This window comes from Anomaloglossus baeobatrachus, chromosome 4 (genome assembly GCF_048569485.1).
Source record: "Anomaloglossus baeobatrachus isolate aAnoBae1 chromosome 4, aAnoBae1.hap1, whole genome shotgun sequence".
NCBI classification, from domain to species: domain Eukaryota; kingdom Metazoa; phylum Chordata; class Amphibia; order Anura; family Aromobatidae; genus Anomaloglossus; species Anomaloglossus baeobatrachus.
This window is the reverse complement of record NC_134356.1, coordinates 380,773,822-380,791,214: the sequence shown is the minus strand read 5'-3', so window position 1 is coordinate 380,791,214 and position 17,393 is coordinate 380,773,822. Positions and strand designations below refer to the sequence as shown.

General features: G+C 38.0%; 1 protein-coding gene across 4 annotated transcripts in view; it reads left to right on the top strand.

Moving 5' to 3' along the window:
• The window catches only part of CACNA2D1 (calcium voltage-gated channel auxiliary subunit alpha2delta 1), a 1,186,557-nt gene that overhangs the window by 1,063,982 nt on the left and 105,182 nt on the right, over positions 1–17,393 (top strand). For 2 of the 4 annotated variants that reach the window (XM_075345217.1, XM_075345219.1), the window contains 4 exons: positions 1,954–2,025; positions 5,357–5,418; positions 11,615–11,691; positions 16,397–16,417. In XM_075345217.1, coding sequence (XP_075201332.1) covers positions 1,954–2,025; positions 5,357–5,418; positions 11,615–11,691; positions 16,397–16,417 — 232 coding nt within the window. The remainder of the gene's footprint in view (positions 1–1,953; positions 2,026–5,356; positions 5,419–11,614; positions 11,692–16,396; positions 16,418–17,393) is intronic. The other 2 variants (XM_075345220.1, XM_075345218.1) reach the window with 1 other exon arrangement.

The following is a 17,393-nucleotide window of genomic DNA, read 5'->3' as shown; positions in this document are numbered from 1 at the left end:
ACAAATTAAACTTTACAACTAAAAAGTCATATTTCCAGGTCCCAAGATATAATGTTCTGTGAGACACCTGTGGATTCAAAATACTCAGTATAACCCTTAATGAATTGCATAAGCAGTACAGTTTTCAACATGAGGTCACTTGTGGGGTTTACGGCTGATCAGGTGATTGACTAGTAGAGCCCACGATCTATAAAGTATTTGTGTTTTAAAAGCCAAGTAGTACTCCTTCTTGTCTGATCCTTGTTATGTGCTCAAACCGACAACCACATAAGGGATACTGTCACCTTTGGTAAAAACACTGCATAACAAATTGTCCTGACCATTTTCTTCTATTACCCCTTGTGTGAATTAAAACTTTGAGACTAAAGTAAAATTTTAGGTGAAAAGCCCTAAGAATTTCATGGCCCATTCTAATTAAATTCTGTGTAGTTTCAGGGTCAAAAATGCTCACCGGACCATTAGATGAATTCATTATGGGGTTTAATTTCCCAAATTGGGTCACGTGTGGGTGTTTCTGAATTTTTGGCTCCTCAGAGGCTCTACAAATGCAATATAGGGATCAAATTTGCATTTCAAAAATTAGATAACGCTCTTTTTTTCCAAGTTTTGATATGTGGTCAAACATTTAGGAGAAATTGTCTAACAAATTATGGGGTTTGTTTTCTCCTATTATCCAAAATTACTAGTTTTGGGCTAAAAATAAATTTTAGCTGGAAAAAAAAGTAATTTTGATTTTCACATCCATATTTTAAAACGTTCTGTGGCACACCTATGGGTTAAAAATGCTCAACACACCCCTAGATGAATTCCTTGATTGATCAAGTTTCCAAAGTAGGGTCACTTGGACTGGGGGGGGTTCTGATATTTCTGTACTTAAAGGGCTCTGCCCAGCAAATGGACATTGTGTCTACAATCTATTCCAGCCAAATGTATACTCCAAATTTCGCTTCTTCCCTCCTGAGCCCTGCTGGTTGTCCAAACAGAACTTTTGACCACATGTGGAGTATCACATGCTCACAATAAAGCAGATAACAAATTTTCTGGTCTAATTATATGTTCTGCCTCTTGCAAAAGTGTAAAATTTTCAATATGATGACCTAATGTCATTACATTCTGTTTATGACCCATGGGTTCAAAATGCTCAATATACCCGTGGATAAAATTCTTAAGTGCTGTAATTTCTAAAATGGAGTTATTTGTGGGGGGAATCTGTTTTTTGGCACATTAGAGGTCCTGCAAAAGTGAATTGGTGCCCACAATTTATTTCAGCCAAATTTGTGTTCCAAAATTAAGTTGGTTCATCTTGAGCCCTGATGTTTCTGACCACATGCAGTGTGTCAGCATGCTGAGAAGAAACTGGGTAATAAATTGTGACGTCCATTTTCTCATGCTATCCCTTGTAGAAGTATAAAAATTGGGGCTAAAGCAACATTTTAGAGAGTATTACATTTTTTCATGGCACTTTAGTCCAACTCCAACAAAATAGGTGGAGCTAAGGAGTGTCAGTGCCATGATGGGGCATGGCGACCGCTGTTCATTAATCTTATGATCAGCGCTGGCTTTTGTTCTGCACACAAATCTTACTCCAGTCACTGACTGTTTGTGTTGAGACGCACAGAGAAGTGCATGCCACTTTACACCTTGACAAACCCATTAATAGGTGTGCGACTTTTAATGAATCAGGCACTTCACAAGTTATCCCATCTCCTCATCAAGTCCGGCGTAAAATATGCCAGTCTTGTTGAAGCAGAGCCAGGGTATATATAATATTCTTCAAACTCTCCTAATGTAATTTTTTGGGGAATAGTAAACTCTCTTCCAATCGATACATTGGGATTTGCAGCTTAAAAAATTGGACTTATTCTTTTCAGAAAAACTAGTAATTGGTCTCTCTAGATATAAGACTGCTTTTCTAAGAGTGACCAGGATTCAGATGTATTTGCTTCTTTTCAGATACGTAATAAAATGATAGATGGAGAAATTGGGGAACGGACCTTTCATACATTAGTCAAATCCCAGGATGAGGTAAGAATGCATCTATATAAGAACTTACTAAATAGAGATCTATTAGTACATTTATTTATAGGGGTTCATGCACATCTTAGTATAAATATGTCAAGTGCAATGGAATAAAAATACTGCATTGGACTCACACCGATGTTAATCAATGAGTTGGTGCTGCACACTTTGTTTTTCTCAGCTGTAATGTGGTTGAGGAAAGATAGCAGCATGCTGCATATGACCACGGATATCAGGCGAGACTCGCCAATACAAAAAAAAACCACATGGCAGACAGACCATCTGAATTTTGTCTATTTTTAATGAATATAGTACCATTCTATAGCATAGGATACGGAAAATGGTTCTGTAAATGATTGTGGAATAAAAGTTGCTGAGAAAAAATAACATAGTATATGGAATACCAAATGGATTTCACTCATCCAACTTTTCTGGATGAAAATCGGCGGGATTTTTTTTATAAATAAATGTGAGTGAATCCTTATAGTGTAGGAGTAAGCCTATTAAATTATCGACTTAATGCATTTAACATATAGCATATATTAATGTATAATACACCCAAACATTAAAATTCTAAGGCGGGCTTTGCACGTTGCGACATCGCAAGCCGATGCTGCAATGTTGCACGCGATAGTCCCTGCCCCATCGCAGGTACGATATCTTGTGATAGCTGGCGTAGCGAAAATTATCGCTACGCCAGCTTCACATGCACTCACCTGCCGGCGACCCGCCTCCTTCCTAAGGGGGCAGGTCATGCGGCGTCAAAGCCACGTCACACGGCAGGCGGCCAATAGCGGCAGAGATGAGCAGGATGTAAACATCCCGCCCACCTCCTCTCTTCCGTATAGCCGCCAGTGGCAGGTAAGGAGATGTTCCTCGCTCCTGCGGCTTCATACACAGTGATGTGTGCTGCCGCAGGAACGAGGAACAGCATCGTACCTGTCGCGGCAGTGTAATTATGAAAAAGTTGGAGCCTGCACCAATGATACGATAACGATGCTTTTGGGCTCGTTAATCGTATCATCTAGGATTTACACACAACGATGTCGAAAGTGACGCCAGATGTGCGTCACTTTCGATTTGACCCCACCGACATCGCACGTGCGATGTTGCAACGTGCAAAGCCGCCCTAACACTAAGAAGGAAAAGTAATGGAATTATGGATATCATAGGATAGTTAATGATATGCAAATGAAGAAAAAATGGATGGTAAATTATCAAAACATCTAGATTTGTTTAGTATCAGGTAAGAGTGCCACATGTAGAAATATACAAATTTACACACCTTAGCATGCTATTAATGAGATTATCTGACCAATCTTCTGCCACTCTGCAAGCACTAGGGCAAGCAAGTCATCAAGATCCACTTCTAGCAGCTCAATGTGCAATTGCTGACTAATGACGTCCAAGATGTGTTCGATGGGAGACATGTCTAGCAACCTTGCAGGCTATAGTAGCATGTTGAGGCCATGCAGGCAGCTCAAAATAGTACAAACAACAAATGGTCTGGCATTGTTTTGAAAAAATGTCTTTTGAGACACTTTGGAGACATGATTGTAGCACTCATTCCAAATTAGTGTGAAGACACTGTTACCTTCACTTTGGTATGTGATGCTCAATTTTACTTGCAGAAGAGAATAAATCACTAAGCTCCATTCTTTGAGTATAAGACCACATTTGTAATGCCATGAAGATGCATTCTTGAGGGATTCTCACAATGGTCCTGCTCCCAGGATTATAGTGTGGTGTGGCATAATGTACTGTAGCTGAACCCCTCTACACTTTATTCCAGACAAACTAACAGGTAAACTAACAGCTCCATTTCAAAAGGCTACAGCTATCAAAGGCTATCAAAGTTCAGAGCAAGATGACAATAGAGGATGAAGTAAAGGACTATTTTCTGCACCAATGAGTCCTGCCTTTGTCTTTGAGGCAATAATAGCTGGAGATTGACCTGGAGACCACATGGCCAACACCATGAAGATGCCTTCAAAAAAAATGTGAAAGTTCCCCAAGAGCCGTTTTTGAACACAACACCTGATTGCATATAGTAAGCTACCTGAATGGCCAAAATGTGCTATTGTAGCTTGCAGCATCTCCACACTTCTATGCCATTGAGCACATCTGGGATGGTATTGGTCAGAGTTTCCAAAGGCCAGTAGTCGATCTACAGGGGACATCCACTGTTTTTCGTTAAACAAAACCCACGTCAATATACAACCTGTAGGTTGTATTTTCCATTAAAAACTATGGGAAATGCATTTTACAAGGTTTGTGGACTTGGAATATGCACCAATATCTGCAAAACGTTAGTGTAAACATACTTATAAATGAATATAATTTTGATATACACATATACACACAATTTTGTTATACTGTTTAGTGTACTCACAAATATTACTCCTTTATAATGTACACACCAATAAGGCCCTGTTCACATCATGATTTTTGCCTACATTGGACGTATATTTCGTAGTGACTCCTGACATACACCTCTGACAAATGGCTGCAAAGCATCCCTAGAATTCAAAATAGTTTCTGGCAAACACACTAACAAATGTAGGAAGAAGATGCTATAAACAAAACCTACTAGAAATGAGCAAATACATTTCAATGGAATTTAATATGTACTCGAAGTTGAAAAAAATCAGATTGTTTGAAATTTGTGATGATGCAGATTCAACAAAATGGAGGCCAACAGCCTCAATTTTTCTAAACCAAAATGGGCCATCAAGTAGCTAAAAAAAATTGTAAAATTCCTTAAACTCACCATACGACTTACCTCTTTGGCCCTTGTTCTACTCTCCACCACTCCTCTGATTCTCTGTGCATCCTCTCATCCTCCACTGCTCACGCTGGAATCTACAGGCATCAGAACTTATGCTAGGACTTCTTGCTTTCATGTTTATAGTCATGACTTTGTGATCTTCCATGCACTTGTTAAGAACCCTTCCAAGCTTCAGGGAAGCTTGTAGTCTAGAAGTTCGAGAAATCCAGTAAGTGTGGTAGTGGATCAGAAGATCTGTTGAGGACTTGACGGGTGGTGATGATTAGCAGAAGGGCCAGAGAAGTAAGCCATGAAGAGAGCATAAGGAATTTTTAATCTTTACATATTATGTTTATTACTCTCTGAGGTCTAAAACACTTGAGGTTTGCAGAGAAGATTCTCTGTGAATCACATTTCCCTGGAAATTTTGATCTGCCCATCTGTACCAAATAACGCTACACAAATCTATTGGAAATCTATGACATAACACTTGGATATGCCGTAAATGTCTGTTGTGAGTCAACATCTTTAATTAAACTGTTCAAAACAATTTATGTTACTGTTTTCTAGAGGTATATTGACAAAGCGAACAGAACATATACATGGGGACCAGTAAATGGGACAGACTATAGGTATGTATATGTAGATTTTTCTCGTAAAAAAATAATTCTTTTAATATGATCTGGATGAGCCTTATCTAATACATTTCCTGCTTTTAAACGTTTGTCACATATAAAGCCAACATGTATATACAGTATACATATTTCCATTTAGTGCATCCCTTCTTCCAATTTTAATATTCAGGTTAAATTATATAATATGTTTGATTTCGAAAATATAGAATGGTACATTGGTAAAAGGCATTCTTTTTAGGTCATGTGATTGAATAATATACATGGGTACACAGAGCCAGAATAGTTAATCCTTTATTGGTCACTTATACACCTTTTTAAGGCAGTCATTTAGAGTCCTTGTTCTTCACCACTGCATTTTTTCGATGCTTTAAAATATGGTAATAGCATCCCCGATCTGTGAGGATGCAGCTGGTGTCATCTGTATGCTATGGCTATCATTAGTAACAGTAGTATCTAGATGATTAACAGAGGGAGGGGGCTCCTTCTCTTACCCCATTGGCGCTCCTGCAGCACTATGCTGATGGTTGGTATCAAAACCTGAGGCCAAGAAATAACTTTTGGAGTCTTCCAGCTATGGTGGCCTGGTTTACCATACCAAAAGAAGGGGCTAACAGGCGTTTGTTGTGTAAAACGTATGCTCTACAATACATTAGTATTTCACTGTATTAGACTAGCAATCAAAGTGTATAATATACACTAATGGGACTAAGTAAAAAAAAAAGTTTAAACAAACAAAAGAGCATGAAAAAAAATACAGAACAATACGTTGCAATTAAAAATCTAGAATTATTGAAAGAATAGTTATAAACAAAAAAACACATGTAGAATTGGTACTGCCACAAGTAGGAAGACCTGAGCTTCTATAAAACTGTCACATTATTTAACCTGTACAGTGAAAACAGTCAGAAAAATGAAAAACTTGGCAATATGCTGGTTTTTTTTATCATAGCTCATACAAAAAAACAAAATAAATAAAATACAATGCAGTCTTATGTAAAGGCAAATGGTATTACCTCAAAAACATGTTGTCTCACAAAAATCAAGCTCTAACATGGCTTTGTTAGTGAATAAATAAAAAAGTTTAAGATGGGAGAATGGTCATCACCTCACACTCACCTGTGACTGATCCCATCTCATCATGGGAGATACAGGTCTTTCCCACCATACACTGTCAGGGGCCTAGTTCCTCGCTGACTTTGAACTTACCCTGACTAGGACGTTGGCCAGCCAGACTACTACAATAAAACAACACAAGGAAGATTAAACAAGCAGGTGGGGAAAGACACAACAAAAAGCACTCCTTGGTTTCTTCATCAGGAAACTTCACAGCTGCAACTGAAATGACACCACAGCTATGCAGAGACAAGCTTCTTGTTTGTGTATGTTCCTCCTGATTTGTAAAGTGCTGCGGAGTATGTTGGCGCTATAGAAATAAGGATTATTATTATTATTATTATTATTATTATTACTATTATTATTCAACATGGTTAGTATAGAGATTATCTATCACTGGCATGGAATAAACCCAGGAGGGGGTATATATAGCAGAAGGGCTTGATAACAAAATGCTGCAGCAGTGATAAAGGCTAAGAGTATTCTCAGCCAGCATCAAAAAAGTCCTTAACCCTTTCACCATCAAAAAGAAGTGGCGATTCACTTTAAAATGCCTTAATCCATATCAAGCATGTTATCTTTTATCATCTGCTACCAGCAGTGCAGAGATATCCACACTTTTCTCCTGGTTCATGTCTTATGTTCATTATCAGCAAATTAAATATAATTTTGCATTTAAAAACTTTAATACTGATCTTTAGTTATTCCATAATTCATGACTAGAACATAACCAATTCCAATCTGTGTGATCAAAATTGAATTTAAAAAAAACTTTGTAAAATATTTTCTAGACTTCCTGGAGAGGCATAGCTAGGCCTTTTTTCCCCCAGGAGACTTGGTGTTTCCTAGCCCTATATCTATATACATTGATTAAGGAAGAGTAACTTTTTTTACTTTTTGCAACCTTTCTTCTCAGCCTTTTACGGCTTATTCTAAATATACTACAACAACATTAAGCCATTTTATGGCCCTTAAATTGTTGGGATCATACAGTTTTATTTATTGTTGTAGTAATGATTATGATGGCAATGTTAGAAGCGGTTTAGAAACACAAGAGTTATGGGCATATGATAAGGTATAAGTTGTAATCTGTCGTCAGCATCATTAAGCTATATTTTATAGAAATATGTTGACACTGTGAGAAATAAAGTATGCGTCTGTTAAAAAAAAGAAGTCTTTTTGCTCCTTGATTCATTTAACTTAAATATCTCCACCTGTGCACAGAGGGGAAGGGATTTAATGAAGCTAGTAATGTACAAGATGTTTGACTCTGAACAGATGCAGTCTGACATTTTCCAATAGCTCCTGAATCAAATTGTAATTTACAAACTTCTACTGCACTTCTACAGATCAGATGTTTGTCTTCAAGCTAATTGGTTCTGTGAGTTGGAGCCATAACTTAACGGTTTCATATAAAGTATACACAGAAATCATCCCTTTAATGTTCTGCTCCATAATAGTAGCTCAGATTTCTTTTCCATAATATTTAAGGAACATTAGTAACAATTTAAAATGTAATTAGAAAAGTATCACTTTTAACACCTTAATGACCTTTGTACATTTTCCACCATAAAATGAATAGGACAGCACTGTCACTAATGCTAAGGGTGGTGTCACACACAGCGACGACGACAACGACGTCGCTGCTACGTCACCATTTTCTGTGACGTTGCAGCGACGTCCCGTCGCTGTCGCTGTGTGTGACATCCAGCAACGACCTGGCCCCTGCTGTGAGGTCGACGGTCGTTGCTGAATGTCCAGCTTAATTTTTTGGTCGTCGCTCTCCCGCTGTGACGCACACATCGCTGTGTGTGACAGCGAGATAGCGACGAAATGAAGCAAGCTGTAACCAGGGTAAACATCAGGTAACCAAGGGAAGACCTTTCACTGGTTATCCGATATTTACCTTCGTTACAGCGTCCGCCGCTCTCGCTGCCAGTGCCGGCTCCCTGCTCTCTGCACATGTAGCTGCAGTACACATCGGGTAATTAACCCGATGTGTACTGTAGCTAGGAGTGCAGGGAGCCAGCGCTAAGCAGTGTGCACGGCTCCCTGCTCTCTGCACATGTAGCTGCAGTACACATCGGGTAATTAACCCGATGTGTACTGTAGCTAGGAGTGCAGGGAGCCAGCGCTAAGCAGTGTGTGCGGCTCCCTGCTCTCCGCACATATAGCACAGCGACGCCTGTCGTTATGATCGCTGCTGCTTCTGCTGTGTTTGACAGCTAAGCAGCGATCATAACAGCGACTTACAAGGTCGCTGGTGCGTCACAGAAAATGGTGACGTAACAGCGACGTCGTTGTCGCTGTCGCTATGTGTGAACCCAGCTTAAAATCGATATACAATGGCTGTTAACTGAAAGCTTGGGCGTGGTTTAAAATCTCGCTAGCATTTTGATGGCTGTCATCATTGAGATAAGCCTATCAAAGTAGTCACAAGCTAGCTAACGGGATGAATTTGGGGTGCTCTATGTAACCCCATTTGTTTCAATTGTAATTTGTGAGAGGAAAGAAAGAGACCAGCTGTAGAGCTCAAATGTTAAATGCTGATTGCAAAAATAAATAAAACAGAAATTTTAAATTTTCTAAATCTAAGTAGGGTTAGTGCTTAAGTTTCAGATAAGGTTAGCATTAGTTTTAGGGTTAGGGTTATAGCAAGGATTGGCGGCACTGTGGCTCAGTGGTTAGCACTGTAGTCTTGCAGTCCTGGGGTCCTGGATTCAAATCCCACAAAGGAAAACATCTGCAAGGAGTTTGTATGTTCTCTCCATGTTTGCTGGGTTTCCTCCCACATTCCAAAGGCATTCTAATAGGGAATTTAGATTGTGGGCCCCAATGGGGACAGTGTTGTCAATGTATGTAAAGTGCTGTGGAATTAATGGTGCCAAATAAGTGAATAACTATTATTATTAGGATCATAGTTAAATAAAAACCTCAAAATATGAGCTAAAAATAAATGTAAAAAAAGAGTAACGGTTTACATTAATATTTTATATAATATTATAGTTTATATTAAACAGGTTTCTTGATGCAATGCAAAATTTAAGGAGCATGTTCATGCTGTTTTGTGCTCAGATTCAGGCAGTGACACACAAACCATTTCCAAAGTAGAAATTATAATGGAGTTACACCATAAGTACCATTTCTGATACTATGAAAGCATTTGCAGCAGCGTAATTTGCACTCGTAAATGCATAAGGTAGCCTTCAGAATTTCCTTTTGTTTTCAGGATCCCAGTTTACAGCATCACAGGTCATAAACATAATGTCACAATTTTTTAGCGAAAGCCCATCTGATAACATTTTATATTTTTATTCTCCAGCATGACAAAGTCAAAGTAAAGTCAGTGTAATAGTTGAAAAGGGGTTAGAAATATAATAAAAAGAATCATAAACACAACAATAACTTATATTTATATAATGCTTGATCTTAATTTAAACACATGTTATTCTTTGATTTTATGAATTTTACTTCCCTATGCAAATAAACTCTACAAGTAGTAAAGACCTCACATCAGTGCACATAAAGGAAACCAATCACCAGGATTTTCGTATATAAGCTAAAGCCAGTGCTGTACTGGCAGTATAACGCTGATTCTATACATACCTGTAGTGATCAGCTTGGATGTTTTAGGTTTTGATATCCAAGAAAGTAAAGTTTATAAAATTAGATGCTTGTTGAGTGACAGCAGCTGAGGAGCAGTTAATATATTCATAGTTATTCCCTCCCTCTGTTGGAATTAGCATAAGTATTATACAAGCGATTCACTTTGTCTTTTGCAGGACCTGTGTGAGGCCATACCCATGTGACCCAGTATCAGCTTTGTTGGCTGACGCCTGCCCCCTCTGGTCACATAGGTATGACCTCACACAGGTCCTGCAAGAGACAAAGTGAATTGTTTGTATAATACTTATGCTAATTCTAACAGAGGGAGGGGATAACTATGAATATATTATCTGCTCCTTTGCTGCTGTCACTCATCAAGCAACTAATTTTATAAACTTTACTTTTTTGGATTTCAAAACCACAACATCCGAGCTGACCACCACAGGTATGTATAGAATCAGCCTGATAGTGCCAGTACAGCACTGGCTTTAGCTTATATACGAAAATCCTTGTGATTGGTTCCGTTTATTCTACCATGTACTCATTAACATGTTTTGCTGTGATATTTAGATATAACTGGTAGATTATGCTGCTTCATGATTGAGTTTTGTATAAGCCGTCACAGTGGTGACAAAGACATATGTGCAACCCAGTAAGCAGAAGATCCAATTGAACCTTAAAAGGAAAAGAAAACTGCTTTCATTGCCCGCTAGACTGCATGCAAGGGACTGTGCTAATGGTTCCCGTGACTCATTATTATTGATGGATAAGTGCCAGTAAATACAAAATTAGTGCAGAAATTTCTGCAGATTGCAGCCAATGAATTGGAGGATAAGCCAGATTCTAATTTTCCAAAAGTGCACAGAATATTGATGAAAATAAATCATTGACTTACTGTTGAAAGTGCTACCATTTATAGATTTTATCTGAAATGGGAGAGGGGCAGATTTTGTAACAGTTTTAGAATGGGCAGCTCTTGACAAATTCTATTTATAAAATTCTTTCTCATATTGTAATCAATAGAAATTCTAGACATTTCTTATTGTTCTGCCGATTGTTATTATATGCAATGTATATGAGATCATGAGCAATAAAGTTCATCAGAACCTGAAAATTGGGGAGGAAACTATTTATTGTTAATTGGAACCACCTCCCTCCATGGATTTCTGAATTCTTCTGTGGATAAGCATGGTGTTAAAATATAAGCACTTGGTTTAATATCAGTGGTGCAAGATGACCACCTTTGGGAAAAACATGATTTTATCATCATCAAAAGATGAATATGCTATAAATATCTATATGTAGCAACCCATCAACTGTGAAGCAAACTGTACGATGCATAAAGTTTTGCGAACATGTGATAGTGTATTGAGTTTGTACTGTGAGCAGAAAATTGTTGAAACTTAGCTTAAAATTACCTAACTAGATAAACTGATTTTGCATTTTTTACTTTTAAAATATCTTTGTGTTTTAGCCTTGCTCTAGTGCTGCCTACCTACAGCTTTTATTACATTAAGGCTAAACTTGAAGAAACAATAACTCAAGCCAAATGTAAGTACTTAAATACATTTTAATTAAAGCGAGATTTAAATTTGGCTGATATATACTTTTAAAATATCAATAATTCATTGGTACTTTCATGACAATACCTAAAGATTACAATGATTTTTACACACTGCTGCTCAATGTTCAAGTCTAATACAACGCCGTGATACTAACAGAGCTACTAAACATGGATGATCTTGTAAAATATAATATATAGTCATGGCCAAAAGTCTTGCCACCCTGAAAATTGGTGCAGAAAATGAAGTATTTCTCCCAGAAAATGATTGCAATTGCACATTTTTGTAAGACACATGTTTATTTCCATTGTGTGTGTTTGAAAAACCCCAAAATACAGAGGAAAAACAGACAAGTTGGACATAATTTGAAACAAAATCCAAAACTGGGCAGGACAAAATTGTTAGCACCTTTCCAAAATTGTGAGTAAACAACTTTGTTTCAAGCATGTGATGCTCATTCAAACTCACCTCTGGCAAGTATCAAGAGTAGGCCATATGAAAATCACATCTGAAACCAGCTAAAAAGAGAAGTTGACTAAATCTTCTAAATCTTTGCATTGTGTGTCTGTATGTTAGGGTATAGTTCCACTTGCGGACAGCTTTCGATGCCAGAGCATCGGAAGCGATATGCTAATGACCCTCTGCTACCCACAGCTGAGAGTCATGCGACTGTGATGCAATTTTGCAATTGGATCATAGGTGCGGAGAACAGTGGGGGAACCACTTTCTTCCCATCTCCTCCCCGGCCTGTCTCTTCGTATATTGCATACGCTCCAATAGACTTGTATGGGGGTGCGTGAACCAAGACTCGCTGACAAACGCAGCATGCTGCAATTCATTCTGCATGCCGCTATGGCATGAGAAATCAATCGCAGATGGACACTGTCCCATAGTTTTACACTAGAGTGAGAGCAATCCGATGGTTTATCGGATTGCACTCGTCCATGCAAAATGCAAGTGGAACCGAGACCTAACACAGTGAGTATGGAGAACAGAAAGAGGAAAATAGAACTGTCTGAGAACGTAAGACACAAAATTGTTGAAAAATATCAACAATCTCAAGGTTACAAGTCCATTTCCAGAGATCTTGATGTTCATTTGTTCATGGTGCACAACATAATCAAGAAGTTTACAACCAATGCCAATATAGCTAATCTCCCTGTAGCTAATCTCCCTAGACATGCATGGCAGAAACAAATTGATGAAAGGTTGCAATGCAAGATAGTTTGGAGGTTGGATAAGCAGTCCCAATCAAGTTCCAAAGAAATTCAAGATGTCTTGCAGACTGAGTTCATCAGTGTCAGAACAAACTATCTGTTGGTATCTAAATTAAATGAAACACTATTGCAGGAGATCCAGGAGGACTCCACTGTTGACACGGAAACATCAAAAAGCTAGACTGCAGTTTTCCCAAATGTATGTGAGTAAGCCAATATCATTCTCAGAAAACATCTTGTGGACAGATGAGACCAAGATAGAGCTTTTTGGTATAGCACATTATTTACTGTTTAGGGAAAATGGAATCAGGCCTACAAAGAAAGGAACACAGTACTTACAGTCAAATATGGTGGAGGTTCAAACATATTTTGGAGTTGTCTTACTGCCTGTCACTGGATGTCTTGACTGTGTGCAATGCATCATGACATTTGAAGATTACCAGAGGATTTTGGGTCACAATGTAGGCCCCAGTGTCAAAAATCTGAGCTTGCTTTGCTTCCTAGGTGATGGGTCTTTCAGCAGAACAATAAGTCCAAACATACTTCAAGCTGTGCCGGAAATGGATGGAAACAAAGCGCTGGAGAGTTCAAAAGTGGCGGCCAGCAATGAGTCGGGATCTAAATCCCATTGAACACAAGTGGAGAGATCCTAAATTTTGCATTTGGGAGAAGGTGCCTTCAAATGGGAGAGACCTGAAGCAGTTTACAAAAGAAAAGTGGTCCAAATTCCAGTTAAGAGGTGCAAGAAGCTTGTTGATGGTTATAGGAAGTGATTTATTGCAGTTATTTATTCCATAGGTTGTGCAGACAAATATTAAGTTGAGGGTGCCAACAGGTGTTTTCTGTGAAATTAAGTCCAATTTGCTTTTTTTTCTCTTTGTTATTTTGTGTTGTTCCAATATGCACAAAGAAAATAAACATGTGTATTACAAAACGTGTGTAATTGCAATAATTTTCTGGGAGAAAGACTTCAGTTTCTGGATCATTTTCAAGGGTGTCAATTCTTTGGCTATGACTGTATAAGGAATCTTTAGATCTTGCAGGTTGAGAAGCAGAGAGTTTATATTCTCTTTAGAAGAATATGAACAGTTTCCATGACTCAAATCTTTTGTACTTTATTAACAGAATCATTGTTTAATCTTTGTTTGCTGATGTATCAAGGATCTTTTTTGCAAATGTATGTGCATGGCTAGAAAGTAAAGGTAAGCTTTTACTGAAGCCACTCATCACGCATCTAATTTAATAATTAGTGGAGCATGTATTTGCTTTTCATTGTCTTTTTATTAATCCAGGAGATTAACAGCCTGTGCTACTGTGTTGTAATGATCCCCTACAATTATGTCAAGGTAACTCCATACAGACAAAAAAGAGAAATCATTCAGAATTTTTTTGGGAAGATAATTGAATATTGAAATTCAAGCTCAATATGTTCGGCAAATTTTCCCCCCAAAATTATTTGCAGTGATTAAATTCGCTGTGAATCTCACAGGTTCTCCAATTGCCTTGAAAAAGATGTGTATTATATTCTAAGGTCTCCCAAGACTGTATTCAACTCGTTTCATCAACTTTAACAGATATGCAGCCTTGGCAATGTCAAATTGACATAGTTGAAAAAGAATGGTTATCATGTAGTAACCATCAGCCCATTTAATAACAAACTGCACTGACAGATTTTCAGGTTTTTTAAGATAAGAAAAAATTGTCCAAAAACTATCATTTTTAGCCATTTGTGATCAAGCAGACCATTTTGTGCATAACACTAACTCAAACTTACTGTGCTGCTGTTAAGGCCACTTTACACGCAATGACATCACTAATGAGATATGGCGGGGGTCACGGAATTCGTGACGCACCTTCGGCCTCGTTAGCGACGTCGTTGCATGTGACACCTACGAGCGACCGCTAATGATCCGAAAAATGGCAAAAATCGTTGATTGTTGACACGTCGTTTCTTTCCCAAATATCGTTGCTCATTTTGGACTCAGGTTGTAAATTGTTCCTGAGGCAGCACACATCGCTACGTATGACACCCCAGGAACGATGAACAACAGTGTTCCTGCGTCCTCCGGCAACGAGGTGGGAGTGACGTTAATGTGGCTTCTGTCCGCCCCTCCGCTTCTATTGGTGGCCCGCTGTGTGACGTTGCTGTGACGCCGCACGAACCTCCCCCTTAAAAATGAGTTTGTTCACCAGCCACAGCAACGTTGTTAGGTATGTACGTGTGATGCGTACTAGCGATATTGTTCACCATGGACAGCGATTTGCCTGTGACACATGCACGACGGGGGCGGGTGCGATCGCTAGCGATGTTGCAGCATTTAAAGCAGCCCTTAGAGGTAATATGATCCTGTTGTCATTGAGACATGTGAAGTGCCATGCAAAAACTCAATACAGTCACTTGTTACAAGCAAGCACATAGTGACCAATTTCAGATTTTTTTGTCTGTAAAACTATTGTGCTGTCTTTGCTTTTGCTTTTAGATGCAATAATATTAAGAAAAATGTGTAATTGAAATTTAAATGCAGAAGGACAGATGCCAGCGGGACCATATCCGTGATCAATCACACTGTCTGGCACTGCTGCTTGCACATCTCCTAATCTCCTATTTTTTTCTTCCACTTAACTGAGTCTCTGTATTATTTCGAGACTAATACTCTCTTCTTCATTTCTTCAGGAGTCTTTGTTCAATGTTTTAGGGCTTTATCAAACTCTCACTATCCTAAAATCACCCTAAAATGACTGTTCTTTCTTCCCTGCCCTTTATTCAGTCTGTGAAAGTCTTACCTGATTGGCTGCACTATATCATGTCATAAAATAGCTGCAAGGAATTCTGAGGAACCCAGCATGGTCCAACCTGATGTTATGTTATGGTCTTTGATTAAATCTTCTGCCCTGTGTAAGAAGTCAGCTGGCATTTCTTGGGTGATTGGCTCAAATCTAATCTGCAATTGTTCTCATTGGCCAGAATCTGCAAATTTCATAAAATTCTACGCAACTTGAATTCACATCTAGTTTATTCTAACAATTCTAGTCTTTTGTTATTATGATCTGTTACTGGCTATTACAGATTATGATATAAATAAACCAGCCAAAATCTAGAAAAGAAAACCTCACATAGCTATTTTGTAAATGACATGATGCCTATTCGAAAGGCAGGCAGAAATAAGGAGCTCCAAAGGGGTAGCATAAATACTCAGAGTATCATCTTATTTGCTTAACGGCCATTCATTACATTTGCTTAGCGGATCCTTTCAGCAACATGTTATTACTGGGACATTATTACATTCATGTTGTGATGGGTGTTTGTGTGTTTTTTACTCCAGACTTCAATTGTACATGAATAAACCTTTTGACCATGTCACAATATCTTTATTCAAGAATTTCATTGAATAAAATATTGTTTGTGACCCCCCTTTACCTTTACCCTGTTTTTCCTGTTTTTTTCTCTTGCTTTCTCTCTATGATGGATAATCACAGCCAAAAAGAGCAGATTGAAGGGCAAGTACTTCCTTTATGCTTACTTTGCTAGTCTTTACTGTCCTTTTAGCCATCTATTTCTTGTTTCCCTCATTTATGTCTGTCATTTCTTTTTGCCTGGTTCTTAGATCTTCAGTTCCAGTGGCATGTGATATCATAGCTACATGGTAGCTGTCCATGAATAAAGGCGGTAGAAACATTAGATGTTGATGTTGCTGTTAAACAGAATTTTAAGTCAGTGTGACAAATCCAATCAGTATGGCTGCCTAAATACAGCTTTAGGCTGTTAAACAATGTAAGAGGAAAAGTCCAGAGGATTACAATGATGCAATTTGACATTTGTCCCTTCTCATATTTTCGTATGTGCTATTGCCACAAAGAGATTGTAATTCCTTAGCAACTTGATCTATTATATTGACTATATACACATATATATATATATATATATACATATATATATATATATATATATATATATATATATATATATATATATATATATATATATATATATATATATATATATATATATATATATATATATATATATATATATATGAAGCATGGTCCTGTTGTTCACATTGCTCAAGACATATTTTAAGAAGACCTGTTAGTTCTCCTGAAAAGTCTTATAGTGAGTAATTGTATAATTATGAAGTAACAATTCTGGGGTTGGCTTTCTCTAGAACTTTTTTCTTTGAAAACATGGTGTCATGCCTCTGTTATTCTTCATTTTGAAAATGTATGATTAAATCTTCAACTGGGTGTTAGTAGTTGTCAGTGTGTCCCTACATATTATGTAACTGTCCAATCAGTGGAAGGTTAGGGTCACAAGACATGTAGATTTCCTCATTCGAGGAGAGAATCAGGTCCATGATGTTAATGACACTCGGTTCAAACTATGATCAGAGTTTGATTTGAGTGTCAGCATAGTGTGAGCTGATTCTCTCAGATGAGATAATTATAGCACACTGTGATGAGAAGATGGAGATCAAAA